This window comes from Odontesthes bonariensis, chromosome 6 (assembly GCF_027942865.1).
Source record: "Odontesthes bonariensis isolate fOdoBon6 chromosome 6, fOdoBon6.hap1, whole genome shotgun sequence".
Classification (NCBI taxonomy): Eukaryota; Metazoa; Chordata; class Actinopteri; order Atheriniformes; family Atherinopsidae; genus Odontesthes; species Odontesthes bonariensis.
This window is the reverse complement of record NC_134511.1, coordinates 15,042,614-15,067,747: the sequence shown is the minus strand read 5'-3', so window position 1 is coordinate 15,067,747 and position 25,134 is coordinate 15,042,614. Positions and strand designations below refer to the sequence as shown.

Sequence of the window (25,134 nt, the reverse complement as noted above, 5' to 3'; positions counted from 1 at the left end):
TATGATTCAGAGTCACATAACAACATGAAACATATCCGCACAATATGCAAGCACAGAGTATGCTGACACACTCTTATCTCAAGCTCAGTGAGACTGCCAGCAATACTGACGCTCATCAAACCAGCAGACGCTGCAAATCAGACAGAATTTATCCACTCACATCACCGCAGAGCTTGTTTGCCTATGATATTGGAAGCATTGGAATTCACTCTAGTAAATGAAAATATTGTTCTCAGTGAAGGTCCTGCTTGCTGACATCATTGTGCTGCTAAGTTAAGCTGATCGCGGACGACTCCTGAACTGGCCGCTCACTGTTGTCCTCACACGTGTAACCTGTGATGTCGCCAGCATTTGAGTGAAAACAAGCAAATGCTTTCTTCACATGACGCCATCAGCTGAGCGGACTGACTCAGTAGTGAAGCTTGAGCTGCAGAAAAAGACCTTTGTGCTTTCCCTAAATCACATTACATGTTTCCCATGTGGGTATCTCAAAAGAGATTTGTTGTTGCTTCGGCAACAGCACATCACCTGATGAGGTGGAGACGATCATTTGAGCCGAAATCATGCCAACAAGGACTGCAAGTCTGGTAAGAAAAAAAGGGACAGTGAACATTTCAAAGTGGTTTATTAAAAATATGGTATAAATAAATTTGACACTTCTGTTACATATTAATTGTTACACCGATTAGATGACAGTGGAATACACTGGGTAGACGACTCTCTTCAGTACAAAACCGTCTCAGGACTTAGACGTTTACAGTGTTTTTTCCTCATCTCGTCACAGCAGTGCTGCACATTTACAGCAGTGTTAGCCTACAGCACACAGAGTCAGTCATTTTGAGAACACACGTTACACAGGCTCATCTTTGATAAATAACATAAATAACGGCACTCATTTCAACAGAAGCTGCTCCACGTTTGTCCTGGACAGACTTTTCAGTAGTTTGACCAATCTAAAAAGGAGTACTCTTATTCTGTTGACACACATACAGGATAATTCCCCACCTTAGAAAGCCACGTCCAGTTGCAGATCCTCATGCTTGAATTTTCATTCAACTACGGAAGCAAATCTCGGTCAAAAACAGTGATCTGCAGGATATTTCAGGATAAATCAAGCGCCGACATGCTTCCTTGAAATGCAAAAAAAAAAACGCTGCGCGACTAAAATGGAACCATCGTTAACATGCTTACGTTTAAATTGCTATGATTTCAACCAAAGAAAACAGTGGTTCAAATTAGAGGTACAAAATCTGCTATTTCACAATGAAGACATGCTGGGAGGCATGTGTGAGACATGAAACATGAAACCTCGATTACTGACAGGACATGCGGACCTTTAATAAAGGCAACATGAAGTTAGAGTGAATAGAATACCTGAGTTTACAAAGCTAAATATACTTTAATATACAGTATAATACATACAAACAATATAAAATCTGCACAATCAATTGAAATGTTTTACTAATAAATCTTTGTGCCAGTGTCAGTCTTGATTATTCACAGTTTCTCCGCTGTATTTGCATCATCTTCGACTCTGAAACTTCAACATGCACGAGGACCGTTCAGTGTGGGCGACTGATCACAAACATCTAGAATTTATGCGAGGACGACTGCTTTGTACGTGCTCAAGCAAGTGGAGTCTGTCCAACAAACTAAGCGTACAGCAGTGGTTGGTTTAGGATTGTCAACCAGCATTTCAGCAGACTGTGCAGCTGAAAGGAAACATAGCTCTACAAATGTTCGTTAATGTACTGAAAACTTTTACGGATAGTTATTTTCCTCTTTGTCTGTCCTTAAAATTGCATTTGTAATTTTGCCCACGAGAAGAGGACGAACTTTGAAACAAGCACAAAGTGTTGACATGCAGTGTTATTTCCTTTAGTGATATTTATACCACATTAGAGAGTCTGTGGCCATACGGTGACCTGTTAGCTCAGTATTAGGCTCCACCAGCTCTTGACAAAAATGGCCGCTCTTCATCTTAGCAAATGTTTCGCTCAGTCAGTCAGTCACTCCACAGCAGGAACTACTGCACTTGCGATGTTACAAGATTCTGTGGTTTTGTGCAACTGCTGCCTGCAGAAGTCTGGAAGTGAAGCTCACAAGCAAGACCGTGATGAAGCTGAACCACAGAGTGCTGTGTGTAACAGAAGTAAAAGGGCAAAAAGAGGCCAGAAATATGCAGCAGCAGCAGAAGGAAAATGTGTTATCACGAGGAGCGACATCGTCCATCTTTTTACTTTATCAACTGCCCTCTTCAACAGTTAATAAACATTCGTACCTTTTTTAACTAATCAACGCATTTCAGATCTGAAAATCCTGTAACGACATTCTGCAGCTTTTCCAGCAACAGCTCGTCTTTGGGACATCATACCCAGTACTGGTTCTTCTGCAGAGTGGGAGTGGCGGTTCTAATAATTTGGGAAGAAACTGCAGGGGAACCATTGCTCCAAGAACTCACGAATAAATCTGAGTCGACGGTGTTGTAAGGTGAGGCTCGATTTGATGCAAGCAGCCCATCAGGAACGGGGCTGCCAGAACAGGTGGGGTTTAAAGGCGTGACGGTTACTGTGGGAACTGTAGTGCTCCTCTGGGCTTGGACATTGTAAGACTGACTGTTTGGAGGACACGGGGAGGGAGGCTCCTGTGGTGCTGCAGTGCTCTGCTTCCTTTGCCTGTGGTGTCGAAGAAAGACGACGAGGACCACAAAGATGATTATAAGCAAGAGAAGGGCCAGCAGTGGTAAGATAACCAGGAGAGGATTGGAGGTTTTTTGAGGGTAGGACTCCACGCGCACTGGTGTGTTACTAAAGGGGAACTCCTCAGTTTGAGATGGCTTGGCAAGAGTTGTACTGAAAAGGCTGGTTCTGTTTGAGTTCCCCCAGCGGTTGCGCCCCTTAAATTTTTGTTGGTTTTTGCTTGGCTGCTGGGTGGAAAGGAGAACTGTAGGATGGGCTTGAGAAGTAGTTCCATTCCTGGAAGTCTTGACTGACGTCTGAGGAACCGCTGAGGTGGTCGGGACAGAACTCTTTGTGGTTGGAAAAAGTGCCGGATCATAGGGCACAACTGTAAAGTGGAACTCCCCTTTAGCAGGTTGAATGTTAGCTGCTTTCAGCTCAAACACCAGCGAGTCACTGAGCTCCTCCGCTCCAGTCATGTTGGCATGTAGCTCTAAGGCTACTTTCTCCAGCATCACTTCCTGAAAGGTGAAGGACTCGGCGGGTACAGCTCTCCTGGACGTTTTTGCTTTTGTCTGAACGACCTTCCCATACTTGGGATGGGAAATGATTTCGAAGACAGGATCACTGCCGCTTATGTTAGCCAGTTCAGAGGCATCAAAAAAGCCAGAGTTGAGTTTCACAGTAATCCCATTGGGAATCCGCAAACCTTCGCCAAGCAGGATCAAAGGTCTGACAGTTATGTTAAGCACTTGGTTGGTCAGATTAGCTTCTGATGTGAAAGCGGTGAAATCAAAGCTGTCCTCTGAGGAGGAAAGGGAGATCATATGGTAGGACAAACTTCCAGCCCGCAAATCCTCCTGTTTGAACTGTGTAACCTCTTGGTTGCCCTTCAGAATTTTTCCAAACGTAGGCGGCTTTGTAACCTGGTAGTAAATGGTGGCGTTTTTCCCATTGGTCTCAGCAGCAAGGTTCTCCTGGGTCAGAGGTACTGAGGTCTTGCCTTGCTGCAGTGACAATCCAGTATAATTTACCAGAGAAATGCTGATTTCCGTCACGTCTAGGTTAAAGAGTTTATATATTGGTTTATGGTGGCCATCGGTGACGCTGAAGTAAAACACCCCTGAGGCAGAGCTTCCATCATGGATAAAATAGACCCTTCTGTTGTTGATTTGAGCTTGAGTGAAGGCCGTTACAGACTCATTCAGACTTCCTTCAAGAGCGAGGTAACCATTGCTTGGCTTACTAATGACAGAGAATTTAATGTCCTCAGGAGGATCGTCTAAGTCTTGAACCTTGAGATGCTCAGGCCCGAGGGCTACACTGTCTCCTTGTACCACCTTCAGACTGGGGGCTTTGGTTTTCAGCAGAGGTGGCTGGTCATTCACGGGTATGACTGTGATGTTAAAATGTTCCACGACAACTTCCCCCTCATCTCGGGGGGGTTGTGCAGTTGTGCCTTTAGGATTTAGCCATGCACTGAACACAAAAGAATCGCTGGTTGTCTCCGAGTGGTCATGTTTGTAGGTGATACCATATTTGTTAACAATGAACTGGGAGAAGTTGGGTTTCTCCTTGGTCAGGTTTCTCTCACCCACCACGATGACGCCATGCTGAGGCAGAGATGTCACCTGAAACCAGACCTCGTGGGAGCTCCGCTGGGGCGTCGGCAGCTTGGACATCAGGTTCGAGGCATCCAGCTTGGACTCGTCAATGACGACACTCTCCCCTTCGGTCACCTCAACACCTATTTGCAAGCAAACAACAAGTTTGGTTGCAACATACATCTTTATTTATCTTTATAGCCTCACAAGGCTGTTTCCACAGCAGCAGGATATTGTTTATACCTGCGTTTGCGAGGAGGACTGTGTTGTGTTCGGCTCCTGTATTCTCATAGGAGATGTCTATCCTGAAGATCTGACTGTCCAAAGAGGCAGGGGGAGATGCTACGGTGAAGGTCAGGGAGTCCATGGCTTCCCAGCCCACCGACTCAATGGGGCTCTGAATGTACACAACCTCTTTTCTGTCCACCTGTGGGACAGAAACACTCCAATTTCTCAGGCGAGCCACAATCCCAATTACATTTACATCAACAAAGTTGCGTCGACAGAAATCCTAAAAGAAATTCCACATCAGTCTGAACGACGTTACTTTAGGAAGCACAAGACGTAATCAATAATCTAAAGCTGCTCTGCTAAGCAGTAAATACAGTTCAAGCACCATAGCTTTGACTGTCATAAAAATCCATCAGAAATAATTGATCACCTAAAAGTGCTACATGGTCCATTCAGCTCTGGAAGTCAATATCTTCAACAAAGACGCAGGACATGTATTATTCATTCAATACAGTGGAAATCTTGCAACTCTCCGCATGAATGGAGGAACTCTAATATTGATCTATTTTTGGTCTACTTCACATCCCTTGAACCTCGTTTCAGTGATGCACTTATCTAAAATGAGAGACAAATGTTGATGTGACCCCCAGCTCTTTACTCACCATGTCTTGCGTGAAAGTGGAGATGTCCACCGTTGAATTATCAGGCTGCCGCCTCACCAGACGCCCCAGTTTGGGATGCCGCATCACACCGAATGTGATGATGCGTTTTGAGGTGTTGCTGATATCATTGGTCATTGCTTGTAATTGCTCATTTGTGATTGGTCTCGAGGAGCCTGGAGAAAAATAAGAAATGGAAGAAAGACATAAATGATTGAATACTCAACCAAACATTTTCATTTTGGTTTACACGTACACCATGTAACTGATGCCACGCTGTCAAAGCTTTTATAAAGCCGCATCTGATCTTGAGAGTTCCTCCCTCTGGAAGTGTTTCGCATTGTTTTGACTCCAAACTATACAAAACAAGGTCTGGTAAAGACTGACGAGAACCTTTTGATGTGTCAAATTAAATCTGCGACGCAGACATCAGAGACCTTTTAACAGCTCTGTCCAACTGCAGCGCTGGGTGTTACATAAACTCCAGGCGAGACATTAAAAGCTCCTTGCAGGAACAAATCTTCCACATGGGAAAAATGTAAGAAAGAAACATCAAATGATGATGAGTTACAACTGAGACCATTTTTCCTTTTTGCAGAGATGAGCTGCATAGACTTCCAGTCCTGCTGCCGCTGTGAATGTTGCGAGGCAAAAGACAACTGAGAAATGATGGAAGGCAATGAAAGAAAGAGAGGACCTTAGGCCTAATTCACTCATCACTTGTAAGCAGTATACCCACCATCCTGCAGCCATGTCACAGTACAAGCACACAACAATGACCAAGTGTATTTCAGGTAAACACTGAAAGCTTAATGAGGCATATCCACCCACTTAGAAATCTTTTAAAGAAAACCCCCTGGACAACTTTAGGTGTTTATGAGGAGAAGGAAACACATTCGTCTTCCTTCCACTCTGTAAGAGTCTTTCATGCCCCCCCCCCCTTCTCACCCCATCAAAATGTCTCATTGTCACTGTAGCTCCCATCCCACCCTCTCCCTCTGCTCTGCCTGGCACAAAGCACAAACAGGGCCGCCTGAGACAAACAGCGGCACAGTTTTTCAAGTGCCCACTCACCCTGTGGCAGGGAAGCTCAGCAGAGCGTGCCAGCTGGATGTTTGCGGCCCCTTACAATATTACTTCTAATTGAAACAGCAGACGACTGAAAATCACAGGAAACCTTGAAATGTGCAGACATGGACGACACCCAGTCGGCCTATTTTTAGCTCCTGAATGTTCAAAGTTACAAATATAAAAACATTAAGACCGAGCTGATTTAAAGACTTGGGTGTTGGAAAAGGCACTGGATTTTTTTTAAGAAAAGGAATCCTGGGTGGTGTAGTAGTAGTTTAGGAGTCTGCTGTAACTTCAAAAATATCGTTCCACTTCCTTTTTAACTGGGCTCTTACAGAGAGGAAGGCGTACTCTGGTTATGGGTAATAATAGTAAAATAAAGAATCTGCGTGAGCAGGCAAAAATATGTTTGTTCACACAAAAAACTGTAACTTCAAGCTAAGTTAGGCAGACAAATGAGTGAGTGCAAGTCTGATAAAAGTCTAGATTTGGTCTTATTGTCAACAAATCAAAGATGAAAACTAACAATAAACTGATTCTGCTTACAGATATTTGTGTAACCAAGGTCTGATACGGCTTATCCCTCTGTGCCACAGAGTGCCACTGTTGCTGAATAAATATTAAAAACACCAAGGTAAGCCATGCTGTCATACACTACAGTTTACTCAGAGTAAGACCCACAAACACCGAACTGATCAAATCATTAACCACCAAATCTAAAACCTAACACAGCCTCTAATTGCATTTACTAAAGATGCAGTGCTCAAATGTTCTAGGAAATCACGAAACTTAATCTAAAACCAGAATTAGATATTTGGGGCCTGTGCCAAAGCTGTGTGAGGAGGACAAATCCAGCCACAGAAGAGCACAGTGTTGATCTGTTGATCTTGCCAGAGAACAAAATGTACCTGGAAACACCTTGAGTGGATGGTTTTTCTCCAGACTGAGAACTAAAGCTTTTGCGGTAATGCTGAAGATCTGTCTGGGGGTGAAATTCACACCATCGTTGACTTGGAAGTTGAATCCACCGGCCATGGCACCTGGAAACCAGATGTATCAATCGGTTAAACTGAAGAACAATCAAAAACGTCTCTGAAGGTAAGGGCCGCCATGTAACAGCTGCATTTTAGTTCTGCGAGGTCAAGTTTTCACTTCGAAAATAAGCTGTCTCTGTTTTTTTTTAATAAAACACTTATTAAAAGGAACCTGACCAGCATTCCTGAAGAAATTCAACCTCTTTATTGTGACTCTTTAAGGGAACACTCCCTTAAAACGCATTACTGTCGGTGTGTGCACCGTATGCCCGAGTACAAAAAAAGAAAAAGACATTCTTCAACATACTGGGTGGAGTCTCTTTCTCACTATTATCACAACCTTTTCTGGTGGCAAAAGACAAAGAAAAAGAGAAGATAGGAATCATAACAGTAAGCAGAAACACCATCTGGGCCACCCTCAAATGCTGACGCATATTTTACCGTAATACATCTGTTCCATGACTGCGAAGTAGGTTTTCAATTCAGCTATTCAAGCAGTTTGTCCCTTGTGAAGCAGCATTACCTTTGTGAACAAACAGCAGCTGACCCTTGTCTATGTGGGCCTGGGTGAAGTTGAGCACCGCCTTCATGGGGGCACTCTTCAGGGCCAGGTGACCGTTGCTGGGTGGGGTCACCATGAAGTGGAGCTCATCCGGGTGTGAATCCAGGTCCTGTGCTCTCAGATCTTGCTGCCTGATTTCTGTAACTGAGGACACCCAAACCTGGACAGGCAACAGACACAAGAGGCGCCATCTGTAATCTAAATGACGATACAGATCACCAGCTGCGTGGGAAGATTTGTTTGACAGGGCTCTTGATGTTGGCGCTAAAGGTGCGTCCATGCTCGACTTTTCTTCTGATATATGAAACGTAATACTGCTATATTTAGTCATAAACGGGTGCAACAGGCTAGATAAATCAAAGCTAATTTCCATTTTTTGGAGGACGGTTTTCAAATAAAAACATCTGGAAGATGTGGAAGAAACAATAATATTTGACCAAATTGACTTTTTAATGAATTAAATACACTTGGCAGGAGGTAATTAATGCTAACCTACTCTCTGTAGGACTTTAACACAAAAGAAATACAGCTGATATAACCTGTCACTCATCATCTCATAGAGGGAAGCCCGGATGCTGTCAGTGTTCAGCTTTAAGACCATTTCACACATTTTTGTTACCCCCTTTTTCCTCTCCTGCTTTTCCCCTGTACATCATATCACTGAAGCAGAGCAACTATTAAATCGCTCCTTAACTCACAGCACAGGTACACAGTAGGACAACAACAACCTAAGGAAAAAAAAGGTCGCTTGAACACTGCTTAAATCAAGGACACCTCAGCACTAAATATAGCCGTGCAGACTGTAAACGAAGCTAAAAGTACTTCAGAGTGTCGGTGAGGCTTCCATGTACACTGAAAAGCCTCAAGCCAACATAAAGTAACAGTGAAGCTCATTGGCACACAGAGCACAAAACCACTGAACCATGCAGACACTTGACAACAAAGAATGAGCCTCTAAACTCAAGACCAGAGGAGCTCTTGCATAACAAAATTGTCAGGTTGGACAGGTTGTCATCTCACGGTAATTAATGCATCGATGAAAAAAACATGCAGAGCATACAGCCGCAAAAATATGACGTATCGAATATGCCATTTTCACATTGTAGCAGCTGATGTAATTAAAAGGGAGGCTCAGGTGTTATTTAGCATAGAACAACGGCTGTGCTCTTTTCACTTGTGTCGGTGTGCAAGCTGACAAGGCATCAGGATCTTAAAACCGAAGCACCTAAAAGGAATTCACTTTAATGTTAATTCCTATTCTTCTCTTGAAATAAATGGATTTGTTGCTTAGAAACGGTGCTGGTGCGCATGCATCCAGCGGATAAAACTGCAGCTGGAAGTCCCGAGACTTTGATCGATAAAGCAGACTGTAAAGGACAGTTTATCAGATATTACAAGACACAAGCCACAGCTAACTCAGTGTTGAACAGAGGCTGAAGGTGATAACACCGTTAGCTTGATTATGCTGAGAAACGACCAGACCCCGGCCGGCACTGTTGCTGCCAGCGAATGTTTAGACGTTTTCAAGGGAGTAATTGCTTACAAAGTAAAGTCATATGACACAGGATCAGTGTTTTGAATTTTGCAGCACAAACTGTCTGCAGAGACGTCGCTGCCTTAGGGGCTCCCAGGACCCTGGTCCACTCTTTTACGGGCCTTCTGCCCTCGGCAAAGGGTTATAATCTCCTCAGAGAACTAAATAATAAATAAACAAATACTTCTGGCAGTTAATAAAGTTATTCCTGCTTAGGTGCGTGTCTCTACTAAACAAACCAGAATAAAAACTGTTTGCTGACCCCGAGTTGCTAATCTTGTCAATAAAGTTTTATTTAGAACCAATAAAGTTAACTCATTGTAAACACTGACAAAATACTTAACTTAAGCAAATTAACTCTCGATGATTTGTCAGGAAAACGTAGGCAGGGTTTCAGACTCCTTCAGCCTCATCTAAATGATAAGCAAGCATGGGCTCCTCTAATCAGCTGCCTAGTACTCTGAAAGTTTAATAAAGTTTCATAGCATTTTTTTTTGTGCCAACTTTCCTTTGCAGGCATTGCTCTGAAGGTTTGGTTAACGTGCGAAACGACAATGAGGTTGAGAAGGTGCGAGGAAGTGGGTGTAAAAAAAAAAAAGACACTTTGTTTTAAATGTTCCTTACTGGAACGAAAGGCCTGAGGGACGACTTCTTGGAAATCACAAGTTAGCATACTTGTCACACCATCCCCACAGCAGGACACCTTCCGTTTTCTTTCTGGTGGGAGATGTCTACAACTTCAATAATGCCCATTTAATAGGAAGCCACAGCAGGACTGATGAACAGCATGACTCACAAGACTTAAAGCAAAGACATGCGAAATCAATTTGCATAAAAAGCGTGTTAAAGCCAAGACGTGTTCCTCAAAGGTAGCGGGAAAACTACTGTGGATGTTAAATTTTAACAAAGAGCAGCACGACACTAAAACTTTTAATCCATTTTCGTACATTCACATGAATCTTAACTGCCAAACCTTAACTACTTTAACGGTAACTGTTGAGGTGTTTCAGTTATCTTTATCTTAATTATCTTTACCTGCAGAAAAAAAACCCAAAAACTTTAAATTCTTTATAAATCACACGTTGGCTGTGTCTTTCCTTCTTTTGCCATAAAGAAGTTGAGCTCAAAATTCTTTTAGCAGATAAAAGCTGTACTTACTTGATAAGAAAGTCTACACAACAGCATCAGCTGACTCAAGGTTATTGGTTTATAAGAAGTTTATTTGTCTCCGCTTTGCCCTGTGATGGACTGGCGATTCATCTGAAGTGTACGCTGCCTTTCGCCCCGATGGCAGCTGGAATACGCCCCCAGGCCCCCCACAACCCTGAATTAGATTAAACGGGTGTAGAAAACGAATGGATGGATGATTCTATATTTTTTTTCTTTGGTCACCCACATCTCCAGTGGGGCTTCAGATTAGAGAACAACAAGATCACCTGTTGATGCTAAATTTGTCTGTTGCATTGACACAGTTTGCGTTTTTTTGGGGGCAAACTTATTCATGTTTTACTTTTGCCTTTCCTGAAATTGATGCCGAGTCGTCTAGCTTTGAGAACTTACATAGATAATCCACAGTGCATAACTGAAAAAGAGAAAAATTACCTTTCTTTTTAGAATATAATAAGAAGAAAAAAATTATTTGTCTTAACTTTGCAACAAATTTGACAAAAGAAAAGCTGAATTCCATCATCAGGTTTAGAGATGAGCAGTGGCAGAGAGCCACCTTGTGGCCACTGATGAACCGTTTCTTTTTAAAATCCTCTTCTTCCACCAAACGCATAGTACAGCACGATGTAATGGCAATATTATCATTGTTAGAATAAAAACATATAGACCTATACCTCAACAGAAACAACGCAAAATAGCTTCCTAAAGAACACGTGCTGTCAAAGCCTCTGTTTACAAATGCTTATGGACTGACCTCTAATTTTCCTCGGTGCGGTTCATTTTTTAAGTTGCAGAAACTCAAAGAGATTTGGGCCAAAGCTACACAGACAAAAGAAAGCTACACTTTAAGCCGTCTTTGCATCTCGACTTCACCCATCTCTAGCCACAAAAATGAAGAGAGCCGTGCTTTTGTCACTGAGCAGCACATGGGAGCACTGTCCTGCATGTGTGCAGCTTCTTTCACTTCTGCACATTTCTATAATGTAATGGTGATTGCTATAAAAAGAGAGTTTTCAATGACCAACCGACTTAGTCTGCACAAAGAAGTCAAGATAGGTGGTATAGTTGTACCTGGAGAGATGGATATACTCTAAAATTATTCTTCTAAGCAGCCTGTCCAACATTGGCATGTAAAGATCTCAGCAATAATAAGTTGACCCCAGGGAGTAAGCATCAGTGTGGAATTACCCTACATCTCACACCTCAACTGAAACCTACTAACAAGTACTAGCAAGTGAGGATTGAGGAAAAAAAAAGGATTAACATCACACAACAGACTGATAAACACTTTGATGATTAGAAATTATTTGGAGATGCTCAATAAATGTGCTTCTATCATGCTCTCCACAACTGCTAAAGAGAGATTTCAAGTAGAGTAAAACCTGACTGAACTGAGACTTTAGTATGTGGTCACAATTTGCTATTTCCAGACCATGGCATCATCCCCCTGAACACTCAGATGCACTGGAATGGATTAAAGTCACTTTCAGTAAATATGTCCCTGCCATATTATCTCTGGTATGCCTGCGAGTTAATCTGCTTCTGATTTAAAGTCTTAAATTCACGTGAAATCTTTCAAAGTACTTTCCGGTCAACTGCACAGAATTAAAATATTAGATCATGTTTTTTCGAGGCTCTGACACCCAGCAACGTAACACACTCTAAGAAAAAGGCCTGGGCACCTCCAAACATATGTCAGTGTCTGCTCTGTGCTGCTGGTCCCCCTGGACCTTCCACATAGCAAACATAGTCTCCCTCACTCAGCCAGGAGGCCAGTCATGGCAACCTGCAACACTGCCCTCAGTCGGCCTGAGTGCCAGATTCTCCTGGTTAAAAAAAGTCTCCGGAGTTCAAATATAGAGCTGCATTGCAGACTCACCCTGAGGACCCGGTTGGCGGTAATGACAGGAGACTCATCATTGACAGCTGTAACCTCGATGTACACCGTCTGGGCGGCACTCTGCTTCCTTAGGCCTGTGTCATTGGCCACCACAGTGAAATTGTCGGCTAGGGATTCACTGCTGTCGTGGACGTAGTAAATGAATTCATGCTCCACCTGGTTAAAGATTACACACAAGATCAGGAAGACTGGAACTGCTAAAGGGTCACTGAAAACATTCCACAGAGATTTAATATATAGTGACACTTGACGTGACATATAAAGTTTTTTAAATATTCCAGTTGGGGCAAGATGACGCATGAAGCAGGTCAAGCAAGGACAATGCTCTTTTTCTTCTCCTTTAATGTGCTAATCTAATTAAGAGTGTTAGGTTACAAATATTGTAAACATGCCCACGGATAAGCAGAAAACTCAACGTGCATGATGAAATTGCTAAATGATGAAAATAACCACCGCATCCGTCTGCTGCTTTGGTAACTTTAAAGGATTAGTTCGCCATTTTGCACATTAAGCCCTGTTTTTAGGTAGTCTGGGGTGAATTATAGATGTTCTGATCACAATTTGGACATTTGGTGCTGAACGGAGCATTTAGGTATCCACTGCTGCAGCCCCCCCACCTTTGCATTGAGTCAATGACCACTCAAGCAAACAATCATAAAACGGCATTAAACTTTCGCTTGAAAAGACATGGAACTCACCGTGTGGTCAGTGGTGGACAGCGATAAATTGACCTGAAAATCGCAGCAAAATGTGCCTTCTAACAGTTGTTTTAGCATTTGGTGGACCTATTTTTCCGGACACCGTTGAATAGCAGCAGCAAGACATACGGACAATAATGGTAATATAACTTCTCTGGAAGCGTATTTCGCGATGATTTTCGAGCCAACGTATCGCTGTCCACCACAGACCACACGGTGAGTTTCATGTCTCTGCAAACGAAAGTTTAATGCCGTTTTATGATTGTTTGCTTGAGTGGTCATTGACTCGATGCAAAGGTGGGGGGGCTGCAGCAGTGGATACCTAAACGCTCCGTTCAGCACCAAATGTCCAAATTGTGATCAGAACATCTCTAACTCATCCCAGAATACCCCCAAACAGGGCTTAATGTGCAAAATGGCGAACTAACACTTTAAGTGTCTGTGCGAATATCTCACCTGCCTCCTGGTGAATGTGGTAATGGGCACACCGGGATGTCGAGAGTGCTCGATATGACCGTGCTGCGGAGGTTCAGTCAAACTATAAAAGAAGTTGATACCAGAAAAGTGTCGGTTTGTGACTCTGAGCACATCCTGTGTCAGTGCTTTGGAGGCGCCCTCGTTCAGAGAGAAATTAGAAACCTGAAGAGGGATGAGTAGGGGGATGATGTCGACTGACATCCTAATGTCGCTAACGTCCGTGACCCCGTTGGTGGCATCGAGAGTGAAGATGTCATTGACCTCATTCGGCTCCACCTGCATGTACTGGATGTTCCCGCTGTTAATGTCACCTTGGGTAAATGTCTTGACAGGGGACTGTTTGGTTCCGATGTAGCGCTCCTCTGCTTCGACAAATTGCCGGAGAAAGCCATGAGATGGGGCGACCTTGACGGCAAACACGATCTCAGATGGCAGGTTGTCCTCATGGGTGACCTGTCGCAATCAGAACAAAAACATCCAGTGGTTAGATTTGAAATGTCACATGTGTCACAAAGGTTTATTTCTTTACTTTGGATTCACATTGTAACTCAAAATCACTGTAAAAACAAACACCAGGCAGCATTCAGTTTCTACTCTAAATCAGTCATGATAGCAAATATTAAATGTGCTTTCCATCTTAACTATTTTAATAATCAATACTTATCCCAAGAGGCAAAGCCTTCAACAGAAAAAAAAAAAAAAAAAACAGAAAATGAACTGAATGACAACATATATCAATACTTTCATGATGATTTCCCTAATTCACTTAACAAAAGAAATGCACCGTTTATAGCTTGTGACTTGGAAATTCCACTTCCGTGAAACGCTCACCTCTAGTTTAGTTTCATCGATCTTTACTGGTTTTCCCTCCTCCACCAGTAAAGCGTCTTTGTGCTGCACAATGGGTGGCCTCTGATGACTCTCCAGGTAAACCTTCACGTTGACTTTCTCTGCCAGTTGAAGACCTTTCGCTTTCACTGTTAAGTTGAAATAGTCTGCCAGATGATTACCGTCACTGTGCCTATAGAAGATTAGTCCATCCTTTAAGTCAGAGAGTGTGAATGACTCCACCTGTGCCTCATCACGATAAAGACCCCCATACTTGGGAGCCCCATTCAATTTGAAAATGACTTCCTGGCCATCTCTGATGTCCAAATTTGATTCAACACTGAAATTGCTGGTGGAAAAGGTCACCGATCGTCCCTTCTGAACCAACAGGCCAGTGTTGTTGGCAACCTTCAAGAAAGGGTCGTGCGCACTGATGTCTAAAAGGCTCGATACGAAGTGTTTTCCATCTGAGACGAAGAGCACAAACCTGCCAGTGTTGACACCTTTGTGAATGAACAACACACGTTTTTCCGCCAAGTCTCTCTGCTGAAACTGAAACAGCCGATGAGAGGTGTCATTGACCAGCACAAGGTCTCCCATTAGGATTCCATGTCGAGAGTAAAGAAGCTGGTCATCATCAAAGTCCGAGTCGGCATCATGATATTGCAAATCTTCTATTGTGAGCAATTTCTGTCCATTCCTTACTACATGGAAAACTTTGTCTATGAGTCGAATGGGCTTTTGGTCATTCAGTAGCTGAATAGATATGTTGAACGTTCCCTCTTTGGTGCCAATTTTATCTTCTTCGATGGAAGATTTGAACCCTTGGCTGGTCGAGGCTATGAAAGTAAAATCATCTTGAGTGGTTTCACTGTCGTCGTGGATGTACATTAACCGTTCCTCCAGTATATCCTGATTACTAAAGGTTAAGATGTTGTCATAGCTAGCACTGGAATTAGACTGACTAATGCGGGCTAGCTTTCCATGTTTTGGGCTGTTTATGACTGTGTAGAACATGTCTTTTGTACTCAGAGTCTCTGCAAACAACTCATTTTTTGTGATAAGTTTACTCTCACCCTCCTGAAGGGAGAGCCCTTCGTTTCTCATAAACACACTATTGATGTCAGCTTTGATGGAAAACCGGAAATCAAAATGTTCCGACTGAGCATGTTTGGAAGTCAGCTGAAACTTGAACCTGTCGGTTGTATCCTCATAAGGTCTGTCAACCAGCTCATAATGAACTTTTCGATCTGTAAGATCTCTCTGACTGAAGGTTGAGTTCTTCGTCAGGGCAGTGTGGTCCAGCAGGAGCTTCCCTTTCTTCGGTATAGTGAGAACCCGAAAATAAAGGTCATCCTCTGAGAGGGCCACTCCTTCAGCCGTGGCAAGAAGATGCTCTGAGCTCAAAGTTACTTTTCTAACTTTATCGAGATCTATTATGACATTCCTCACCAGGTGGTACTTCACCCATTTAACTGTGATTGGGAAAATGATTTCAGTGGTTGCCCTTGCAGCCACGGTGACTTTGCACTTGAAGTAATCTGTGACATTGGTCGTTTGGATGTCTTGGAAGGTGCTAATATACCGAAGGCGCTCTTTTTCTACAAGCCTCTGTGAAAATGACTCAGTGTGCCTCCATTCACCACTTGAGTGGAGTCTCTGGAGTTCCCCAAACTGTGGGGGCTCAATAATGTCATATCGAACGTCTACAACTTGTTTAATAGCATTAGTTTGCACAGCCAAATGCCTTGAACCAATTATAGCCTTCTCTCCTTGAACAATCGCAAGCCCGGTATTGTTAGCGATCTTATACTCTAGCGCTACAGCCATTACCCTTAAAACTACAGTGTTGCTGACCTTCTCCCCATCGCTAACTCTGAGAACTATCCTTGAGTTTCTCACCCCTGTGTGAACATAGTACACCCTCATTTCATCCAAATCTCCATATGAGAATGTGTTCACTGCCTTGCCAGGGTTGCTCTCTGTTTCCAAATACCCTGCATCGGCATTCAGATTCCCAAGCACAGAGAAGACAAGGTCGCTGTAGTTGCTGTCTATGTCTGTGGTTTTCAGAACATCTGAAGTGAGGTGTTTCTTAGAGTTCTCCAACAGAACGAAGAGGTTTCCTTCAGGAAGACTCAGTTCAGGTGCATCATTGGTGGGTGTCACAGTTATGTTGTAGCGGTACACCTTGCTGCCTTTCAGATAATCAGGAACTTGCTTTCGACTGCTAGAAAAAATTGAAAACATGAAGAAGTCATCTGGTTCCTCAGAGCCTCCGTGGACATACATCACTCTCCCATGCCAAAGATCCAGCATGCTGAAGGTGTTCTCCTCTTGGTCCTGGTCGACGTCGAGCCTTATCTGACCTCTTACTGGTTGCTCTTGAATTCGGAACATAATTTGAGACTGTCGAATGCCGAGCGTTTTGAAATCCAAAAAAACTTTGATGTGTCTGGCCTCAAGAGATGCTCGGCCACCCTCCTGGACAACCAGGTTTTTGAAATGCACAAAATTTGAGCCAAACCTTCGGTCCAAGCCAGTTGCGAGAGTGGACATGTGGAGGTGTGGCGTTGGGGTTACCCACTGAAAAAGGGATCCTGGGTTAATTGTAGGACTCAGAGGGGTTGATGGCTCTGGTGGTTTCTCCGGCTCACAACCAACTGAGATGTCTTTTGTGACTACAGCATTAGAGAGACCCATTTTGACTTTGTTCACTTGAATGTTCTTTAAACATCCTTTGAAGGAACCTCCTCTGACACGCTTTCCCGACACGGAGACGAGACCCACCTTTCTGACTTCTGATCTGGTGCCATCATCGATACCCCCTACAAAAATGTAGCCTTTAAGCTGAAGGCCCTTCGAATGAGAGCTAATGCTGCTTTCCACCATCTCTCCATCGACAGTTAGCTCAAGGCTTTTGGAACTGAAAAGCAACTTGATTGAATGCCATTTCCTGTCACTGATGAACGCGAGAGAACGCAGTTCGATTTTGGTTCCACTCTTTCCAACAATAGCAACTGGCAAACCTTCCTGGATCTCCAGGGCCACAAAATCCCCCTCTCTGGCTGAATTGTACAGGATAATTCCCTCTTTAGCTGAAGTGTGGACAAAACACTCAAACATAGCAGTTTGTTGAGCTTTCCAAGTTGGAAGAGAAATATAAGCCTTGGAGCTGAAGAAGCTCATTGGGTCTTCCTCGGTGGCAAAGAACTGTGGACTGCAACCTAAAGAGACTTCATGGACGCTTTTGAGTCCATTGTATGGCCTCAGTGATGACAGCAAGTCGTGTTGATTGAAGAACACCTCCTCCATGCAGCCTCGGAAGCCACTCAGATCTCTAGGCAGATAAAGTCTGTCCAAACCCCCCGAGCCCCCGACGTACACACCATCCATGATGTTGAGTTTGCGATGAGGACCTGGCATCTTTACACTCGTGTGTGAGCTTTTGTCAACAGTGAGGGTGAAACTGAGCTGCTCATGGCGGACTTCCACAGAGTGCCAGGCCAGATCGTTGAGCTGGACGCCTTGTTCTGATTCTAACACCTGCTCCCCTGAGCCCAGGTCCATTTTCACCTAGGAGAAGCAATAAAACACACGTATCATAAACTGTACTTTGTGCCACAAAGATGAGGCTAATACACAAACTATCTAAGCAAATATCTAAGTTTATCAATGTTTTCAAATTTACCACATTAAATATGGCAGTTAACAGCAGCCGAGCTTCTGTTGACATTAAAGTTTCTTTAGAAAAACAAATACAACAGAAAACTGAGTAGTAGCGAGTAAATAGCAACAATAACACAAGCTCAACTAAATGCAGTTTAAAATTAAAGCAGAAAAATGTCTTTATTTCACAATCTATTAAGTTGTGTTATTTGATTCTAGTAGCATTTATCATGATATAACCTTATTTATTTAGCCAGTCAAATATTTGTGTATCTATTTGGGATTAGGACATGTCAGTCCTCCATATTTATGCACCAGCATTCAAAACGTTTGCTTCAAATTAATGAAATAAGAACTGCATGGGAGCAGAGCTGTTGTAAAGTCCTAAGAGATGTAGTTCTTTGAATGAGAGAGCAGGGCAGTTGGGCTACCACATGGGTCCAAACTTATTTTACCACATGAATAACTGAATGATCCCCAAAGATTTGGAGCCTACTGACTTCAGGACTTTGAAGCCCCTCCCCCTTTTCTCCAACACATCTCCACTTAGTTCATTTTTGTTTCACCTAAACATCATCCCGTTTGTGCCATCACTGTAAACAGGTTTGCATACTTATACTTTATAAAGGTACTTCATCTATCCATCAATGTGTCCATCTGTAATTTTTTCATTTGTTTGAACCTTAATTCAACAGAAACAAGTACAACATCAATGTCTTCACTGAAAGCCTTAATTGCATTTAGAAAATCTAAACAAATTGAGAATTTAATGCAATCAACACGCTCTAAAAATGTTTGCTGAATACAAGATTTCAGTGTGTTGTTTCTGCGCTGATGAGCTGATGAGCTTGTGTTCAGAGAACTCGGCTGTCTTTCTGCGAAGAGTCTGACATATTAATTGTAGTGGATTTTTTTTGGGGGGGGGGGTGTTGTTAGTTTTTTACAAAGTATAGGCTCCAAATCATAAAGAAAAGTCATTAAAAACACCATCCTTTTATCATACAAAATGCTCTATATGGGAAAGGCAAAATGACATGAACTATTTTCTTTGTGTCAAACATATAATTGTTTGTATAAAGAAATAAATTACACTAAATGGGAAAAAAAATTATAATTATAAAGATAAAGATAATGTGCACCTGGGAAAAGAAACACAAGATTCAGACTGCTTATGATGTCACCTGTTGTCATAATAATGAGCTTTGTCTGCGATTTAGAGCAGGAAGAGCACTGTTATCTCTTTGCCTTTGGCTACGTCCACAGAGCATAGCTCAGGCTAATGCTGTATTTAGATGGCGTGCTTGTCAAGGCTTGCTGCTGAGCTGAACATGCATGGATTTTCAGGGAGCAAAGCTAATGTCTGACTCACGCCGAATGAGACCCATAGTTAGAAAAAAAAAAAAAAAAAAAAAAACTGTGACCAGAGTCACTTTAAAGAGCAGGGAAGCACAGATCACGTCTTGTGTTCACTGAAGTGCAACAATTCAACACATTTGTCAGTGTGATACATTTTTACCCAGCAGTGAAAATCTACCATAAATATCAGCGTAGGATTTTCTCAAGCATCAAGTATAAATCAGGACCTCCTGGGCTACTTTCATGAGGCAGAATCCAAGCTGCGAATATTTTTACCCTTCAATCCTACCAAGCAAGGCTTGCTAAGACTTCATCTTATATCCTACATTTTATAATGCTGCCCAAAGTAAATGCAGTTTATCATTAAATCTGAGGGTAGAAAACAGATCTAATACTAATCATTTCATTGGAATGAATAATCTCTTGTTGATCAAATCCTCATTTGAGAAAACAAAAAAAATTTCAAAATCTGACCATGATCCTTTAGTGGACATAACGAGTAGAGACTAGCGTTGAGTTAACACTCACGCCACACGTGTCTGCTTGTGTTGACAGACTGACACTGTCAACAGAGTCTGAGCCACAGCTTGCACTGCTGTGCATGTGCATGTAGTTCAGCACAAAGACATGTGTTTAGAGTGTGTGCATGCGTGCATGCATTTCTGCCCTCGTATATGCATGAACACATATGCTAACGCAGAGCAGATATGGATGCACCCACCTGCAGGCGACCAGCAGAGAGCTCTAATAGGAGGAAGTTGGGCTGGCCAGCGGCGAGAAAAAGCAGGCTGTTGGAGCTGGAGGTTCGGAAGCGGATGCGGAGCACATTATGGTCGGACGACTCTGCTGCCTTGAGCTGCACAAAGCCATCACCATAGAAGGAAGCTGTATGAGAGACATTAAAGAGGGAGAGATTTAAAGTAAATAGCAATGGACTAGAGTGAAAAGGGTCTTCAAATGAGCTCTTCACTGACTTTTTTTTCAGCCTACTTCACATTCAAGAGAGAATTGGAACGCTAAGTTGAGAAGCAGTAAAAACAGCAAACACAGAGCAAGTCAAGTCAAGCATTGTGGTCTTAATATAGCCGACATGTGACATTTAGATATGAAAACCAGGCTAATTATCATCATCCGGTTGCTCTCTACAAGTAAAACAGTAATAAATGTGAGTGGGGAGCACACAGATACCCAGGAAGCTTCATAACAAACAAAAATTATACCTCACACGATGTAAAAGATTGCTTCTAAGAGTCTTTGGATCTGCTCAGAGGAGCCTTCCAGGTGGGCCGGTTGTGTTTACATTTTCAACCATAATGATTCACATCTATTCAAGTTTAACAAGAGTACGGTTATTAGAGCTTTACCTATAGAACAATAAGCACCTTCGGGATGAAACAAAACTCGAGCCAGTATGGTACGACAGAGTTGCAGGTTCAAGCCTCCACTCTGTTCTCCGCTCTAAGAGAAAGTTGCTCTTGGACTGTCCAAAGTTGTAACAATGATGTGGCATTTAAAGGCATCTCCCTTTAATTCCATAATAGCAGTACACAAAGTTAGGCAGTGGATGTGGAGGTGGCTCGGAGGAAGAAAGACATGTTTGGGCCCGCCCCGCCCTGACAGGAACCGTCAACCTGAACATGAAAGGCTCTGACGTCCCCACATTGTCTGTGGCTTCGTGTTCCAGAAACACAGTGGCGGACGAACCCAGCTGTTTCTTCTACCTCACCTCCCCGCCATTTCACATCACCCTGTAATCTGCACAAACGTGCTCCGAAGCGTTCTCACCACCAGTTTTTAACGAGCTCCAGAGCCCCACACATCATCAAAAGGTCAACAAACATCTTTGCCTCTATGAGGAAACGCGCCCCTTCCACATTTATTTTTTATTTTTTTGTAGTTCATAAGCCAGGGGGCAAGCTTCTAATGGTCAGAGTGACTCACAGGGGAGGCTAGATGAAGTTAATGTGAGTTCATGTGCTGCTTTAACTCTTAAAGGGGTTAAATGCACTAATTTGTGGGGAAGTGATCTTTAAATAAAAGATATTTCAACAGGTAACATTAAGATATTTGCCTAAAACATCCCTGTCAGACATTGACATCACCTCAATCTCTACATCTATCTGTTACAACGGATGTAAAAAAGCACTGGTCCGACAAATCTTTTTCTTTTTTTTAAATTCACACTTGAAATATTATGACAATTGACAACCCTCGCGGCCACTAATCCGTCAGTCGCCTTCTTGAAATGTGCTTTAATCTCACAGCCATTAAAAAGTATGTTTGTATGTTTGACGCAGTCATTTAACAGAAATAAATGTCTTATGTCGTTTCCTTCCAAAACCTCATCTAATCCAGCTTTACTGCAGAAATTAGAGCAAATACTTCTAACTTCCTAGTGCCAAGTTGTATACTAAAATATGTATAAATACAAGCTTAAATAAGTCCCAAATATGGTTAATAAATACACCTTTTGGGCTAGATCATTCTGAATAGCAAACATATATTTCATATGTGACTTTTATCCTTTATATTTCAAGGTTACATATCAATATTCTAAGTTCACCTTTCTCCTGTTGAGTCTTTTGGGGGGGAGGGGGCTGCCAGTGTCAGGGTGCCCCTGGGACAGACCGCCAAGGACAACACAGAGACAACCACACCAGAATCCCAACATTCATCAGAAATAGTTAATTTAGTCTTTTGACTGCGAGTAAGCCAGAGAAAGCAGAAAATGTGAACTTGACACGGAAAAAGATCCCAGCTGAGCAGCACGTTCAAAAGCTACAGCCTTCCTGCTGCGAGGCAACTCTGGGTCCCACCGCCCCTAACAAGGACAAAAACTTGCAACAATGCGGGATTTTCACTATGTTCAGCTGGAATTCTCATCCAGATGTTGTGACCGTTAAACATATCTGGGTATAAACACAACTGACCGGCCCACAGGCATGCAAAATCCAACATTAGTAACGCCGGGTGAGTGTCCTTCCTCAGTTGTACACCACGCTCACTCATTTGACCGGTTTGTTGTATGCATCGAAGATTGGCCGTTTTGGAAAAAAAAAATAAATAAAATGGTTAAGAGGAATGAAATGCTTTTTTTTTTTTTTGTTGCCTGAAATTCACAAAGGCGGACATGCGTGCTTAATTGTATTTTTGCGTCATGATCACAATGACGTTCAACTCATATGACCAAAAGCGTTCCGGTATAAAGGGATGGTTCTTTCCCTCAAAGCTTCCTTTTCGATTACTTGACTTTGGAGACAGAAAAAAAATGCAAATATATGGAGAGGAAAGCTGTTGCTTCAGCTTTTTGACACCACTGTGGGTTGAACATGAGCATTTTGGGAGTATGTAAATGAAAGAGCACGGCAGATCAGTCCGAAAACAATACCCACCTGAATATCCTTTCTTCAAAAGCAGAAAAATAGGAGGTGTTTTCAACCTTGTCCTGTAATCTGCATGTCAACAGGAGCAAGTTATTTCCTTTAACAACAAAGCCTGCGAGCTTTTTAGTGAACACCGGCTTACAGTTAATTTGAGGAGCGAGACCAGTCCTTGTCACTGCCTGTAAGTTCAGTTCATACTACGAACCAGAGATACAACTTGACTGAAGTGCCTGTTGTTTTTTCTTCTCTTGCCTATCTGCTGCTGACACACTGTCACAAGCCTGAGATGTGGATGCTTTAAAGCAAACGCTTGTTTCATAACATGAAGGGAATCCAGAGGACTGACCCAATCCGAAAGGCCTCGAAGTAAAGCTAATTCACATAATTCCCTATCATCCTCAGGGGCGATGCTTTAGGTGACACTGGTCAGGCTCAAATCAAGCAGACGAGATCAGGAAGACCTATCAAAATGTAACTAATGTTCATTTGTGAGAAAAGAATAAAAAGATTCCCTACTAGACCTCTCAAGACAACAACTGTCCATTTTTCTGTTAAGTCATTTAACTGAACTAATGTCAGACATCTCTTCCAGCTGGGTGGGCATTACAGCCTCATTTCTGCTGCTGCTGCTTAAGGTGAGAACACTGTGCTCATGCCTGCATGCTCTGCAGCACTAATACGAGATGAATACCGAGGTTATCATCTTTGTAAGCACGCAAAATCATACAGAATCGTGATGTTTTGCAGGATAAAACAGCTGTCAGCCGCTGCTGGAAGGAGTCGTGACATCCACCTGCGTGTCCCCCACGCACATTTCCTTCAATCCTGTTCAGGTCAGCATTTAAAGACCCACAACCCTCAACAGCGCGCGCAGAAATCGTTTAATAGCCTTCTGTAAAGTGATCATGAGGCCGTTGTTGGTGACCCAGTCAAGATGTTACAGAAACAGTTGTGCAGCCTGCACTCAAAACAATAAAAATAAGACTAAAAGTAGGGTACATGATCACGTTTGGGTTTCCTTTTCGTTTGTTCCAATCATTCGTGACAGTTTAACTGGCAATCTCAAATGAACCTATTAAGTGAGGAAAAAACTCGTCAAAGTTCATCCTTTTAAGGGCATAAACCAAATATATGCACGCCGACACAAATGCTCCAATAAATAAACTAATCTAAGCTTAGTTTTCATTGACCAAAACAAAGGTCCAGAAAAGTGGGAATCGTTACCTCCCGACGCCAGGTCGACCAGGAGCGACCACCAAAGCAGAGCGCGGAGCCACAACTTCTTCTTCTTCTTCTCGGTGTTCTTCACAACAGACTCCATCTTTCTCGTGTCGGTGGGAAAGGTTACATTTAGCGGACTACTCAGTTACATTTTTACAGAGCAATTCTTTACTTCTTCACGCTTCGGTGACGTTCAGCGGCTCAGCAAACAGCCCAAATGGTGAGAAAAGGAATGTGAACGCATGAAGCTCTGCGGCGGACCGTGGCCAAACTCCGCCTCGTGCGTGCGAGAGCGTGCGCTGAAATGCAAAGTTTCAGAATAAAAGCTGCTGCAGAGTTGTGGGGGATACAGCAGGATTGTTCGGGTTGTTCAATACACCATGTACAAATAAAGTATTTAATTAGAAACTGCAACTGCATCTACTCAGTTTAATTACATTGGCTCGATAAAATGTCCTTCTATATTACACCCATAGGCCTCATGAAATATAGGATAAGAGGACTTTCAACTCTGTCTTAACCGACACCTGTCAGCCAGGCACAGTCCAAAGGGGCCATTTGGGCCCCTGCTCTTATCCCATAAATGAGACCAACAATCAATGAATTGTGGAATTAAAATGACAAGATACAAAACAACCAAAAAGAGAACCTTTTCAGCCCATATGTGAAAAACCACAAATAAATCACGAGACACAAAACAAACTATCACAAAGGGATGTAACAAATGAGCGTTGCAAAAGAGATGTGAAACAAAAAACGTGAAACTAAGTGAGCAGCAAAACAACTAAAAATAAAAGGTTCATAAAATAACGAATGCAAATCTACTGAAATTAGACAAACAGAAACCATACAGATACAGAATTACCACAAAATGATGCCGAAACATCAGCAGCATTCACTGTAGGATACTAAAATAATTCTATTCGCATGGTTTGGGGTTGTGTCTCTTTCAGTCTGTAAGTAACTTTAATGTGGGAGGTCTTTTACATGTCTGTGCCCAGGGGCCAAATGTTTCATAATCCTACTGCAGACTCTATCCAAGACAAATCTTTTTCAGGAAAG

General features: G+C 42.7%; 1 protein-coding gene across 2 annotated transcripts; it reads right to left on the bottom strand.

The window, feature by feature from the left end:
- Positions 1-608: 608 nt before the first annotated feature.
- cspg4ba (chondroitin sulfate proteoglycan 4ba) lies at positions 609-24,333 on the bottom strand. Of its 2 annotated transcripts, XM_075467531.1 has the most exons (10): positions 24,076-24,333; positions 20,190-20,353; positions 14,447-18,019; positions 13,595-14,068; positions 12,420-12,596; positions 7,801-7,999; positions 7,152-7,283; positions 5,176-5,348; positions 4,526-4,709; positions 609-4,425 (listed from the first exon to the last, which is right to left on the bottom strand). In XM_075467531.1, the coding sequence occupies exons 1-10, from the start codon at positions 24,170-24,172 to the stop codon at positions 2,369-2,371; spliced, it is 7,230 nt and encodes a 2,409-aa protein (XP_075323646.1). In that variant the 5' UTR covers positions 24,173-24,333; the 3' UTR covers positions 609-2,368. The 2 variants fall into 2 exon arrangements, with proteins under 2 accessions (XP_075323646.1, XP_075323647.1); XM_075467532.1 differs by lacking the exon at positions 12,420-12,596.
- Positions 24,334-25,134: the final 801 nt, after the last annotated feature.

Bases quoted from the DNA above. Each gene is read 5' to 3' on its own strand.
- cspg4ba (XM_075467531.1), bottom strand. From the start codon at position 24,172: ATGGAGTCTGTTGTGAAGAACACCGAGAAGAAGAAGAAGAAGTTGTGG. The intron at 12,597-13,594 runs GTGAGATATTCG...ATCTTTAACCAG, and splicing joins CCACATTCACCAGGAGGCAG to GTGGAGCATGAATTCATTTA. The intron at 4,426-4,525 runs GTATAAACAATA...GCTTGCAAATAG, and splicing joins AGTCCTCCTCGCAAACGCAG to GTGTTGAGGTGACCGAAGGG.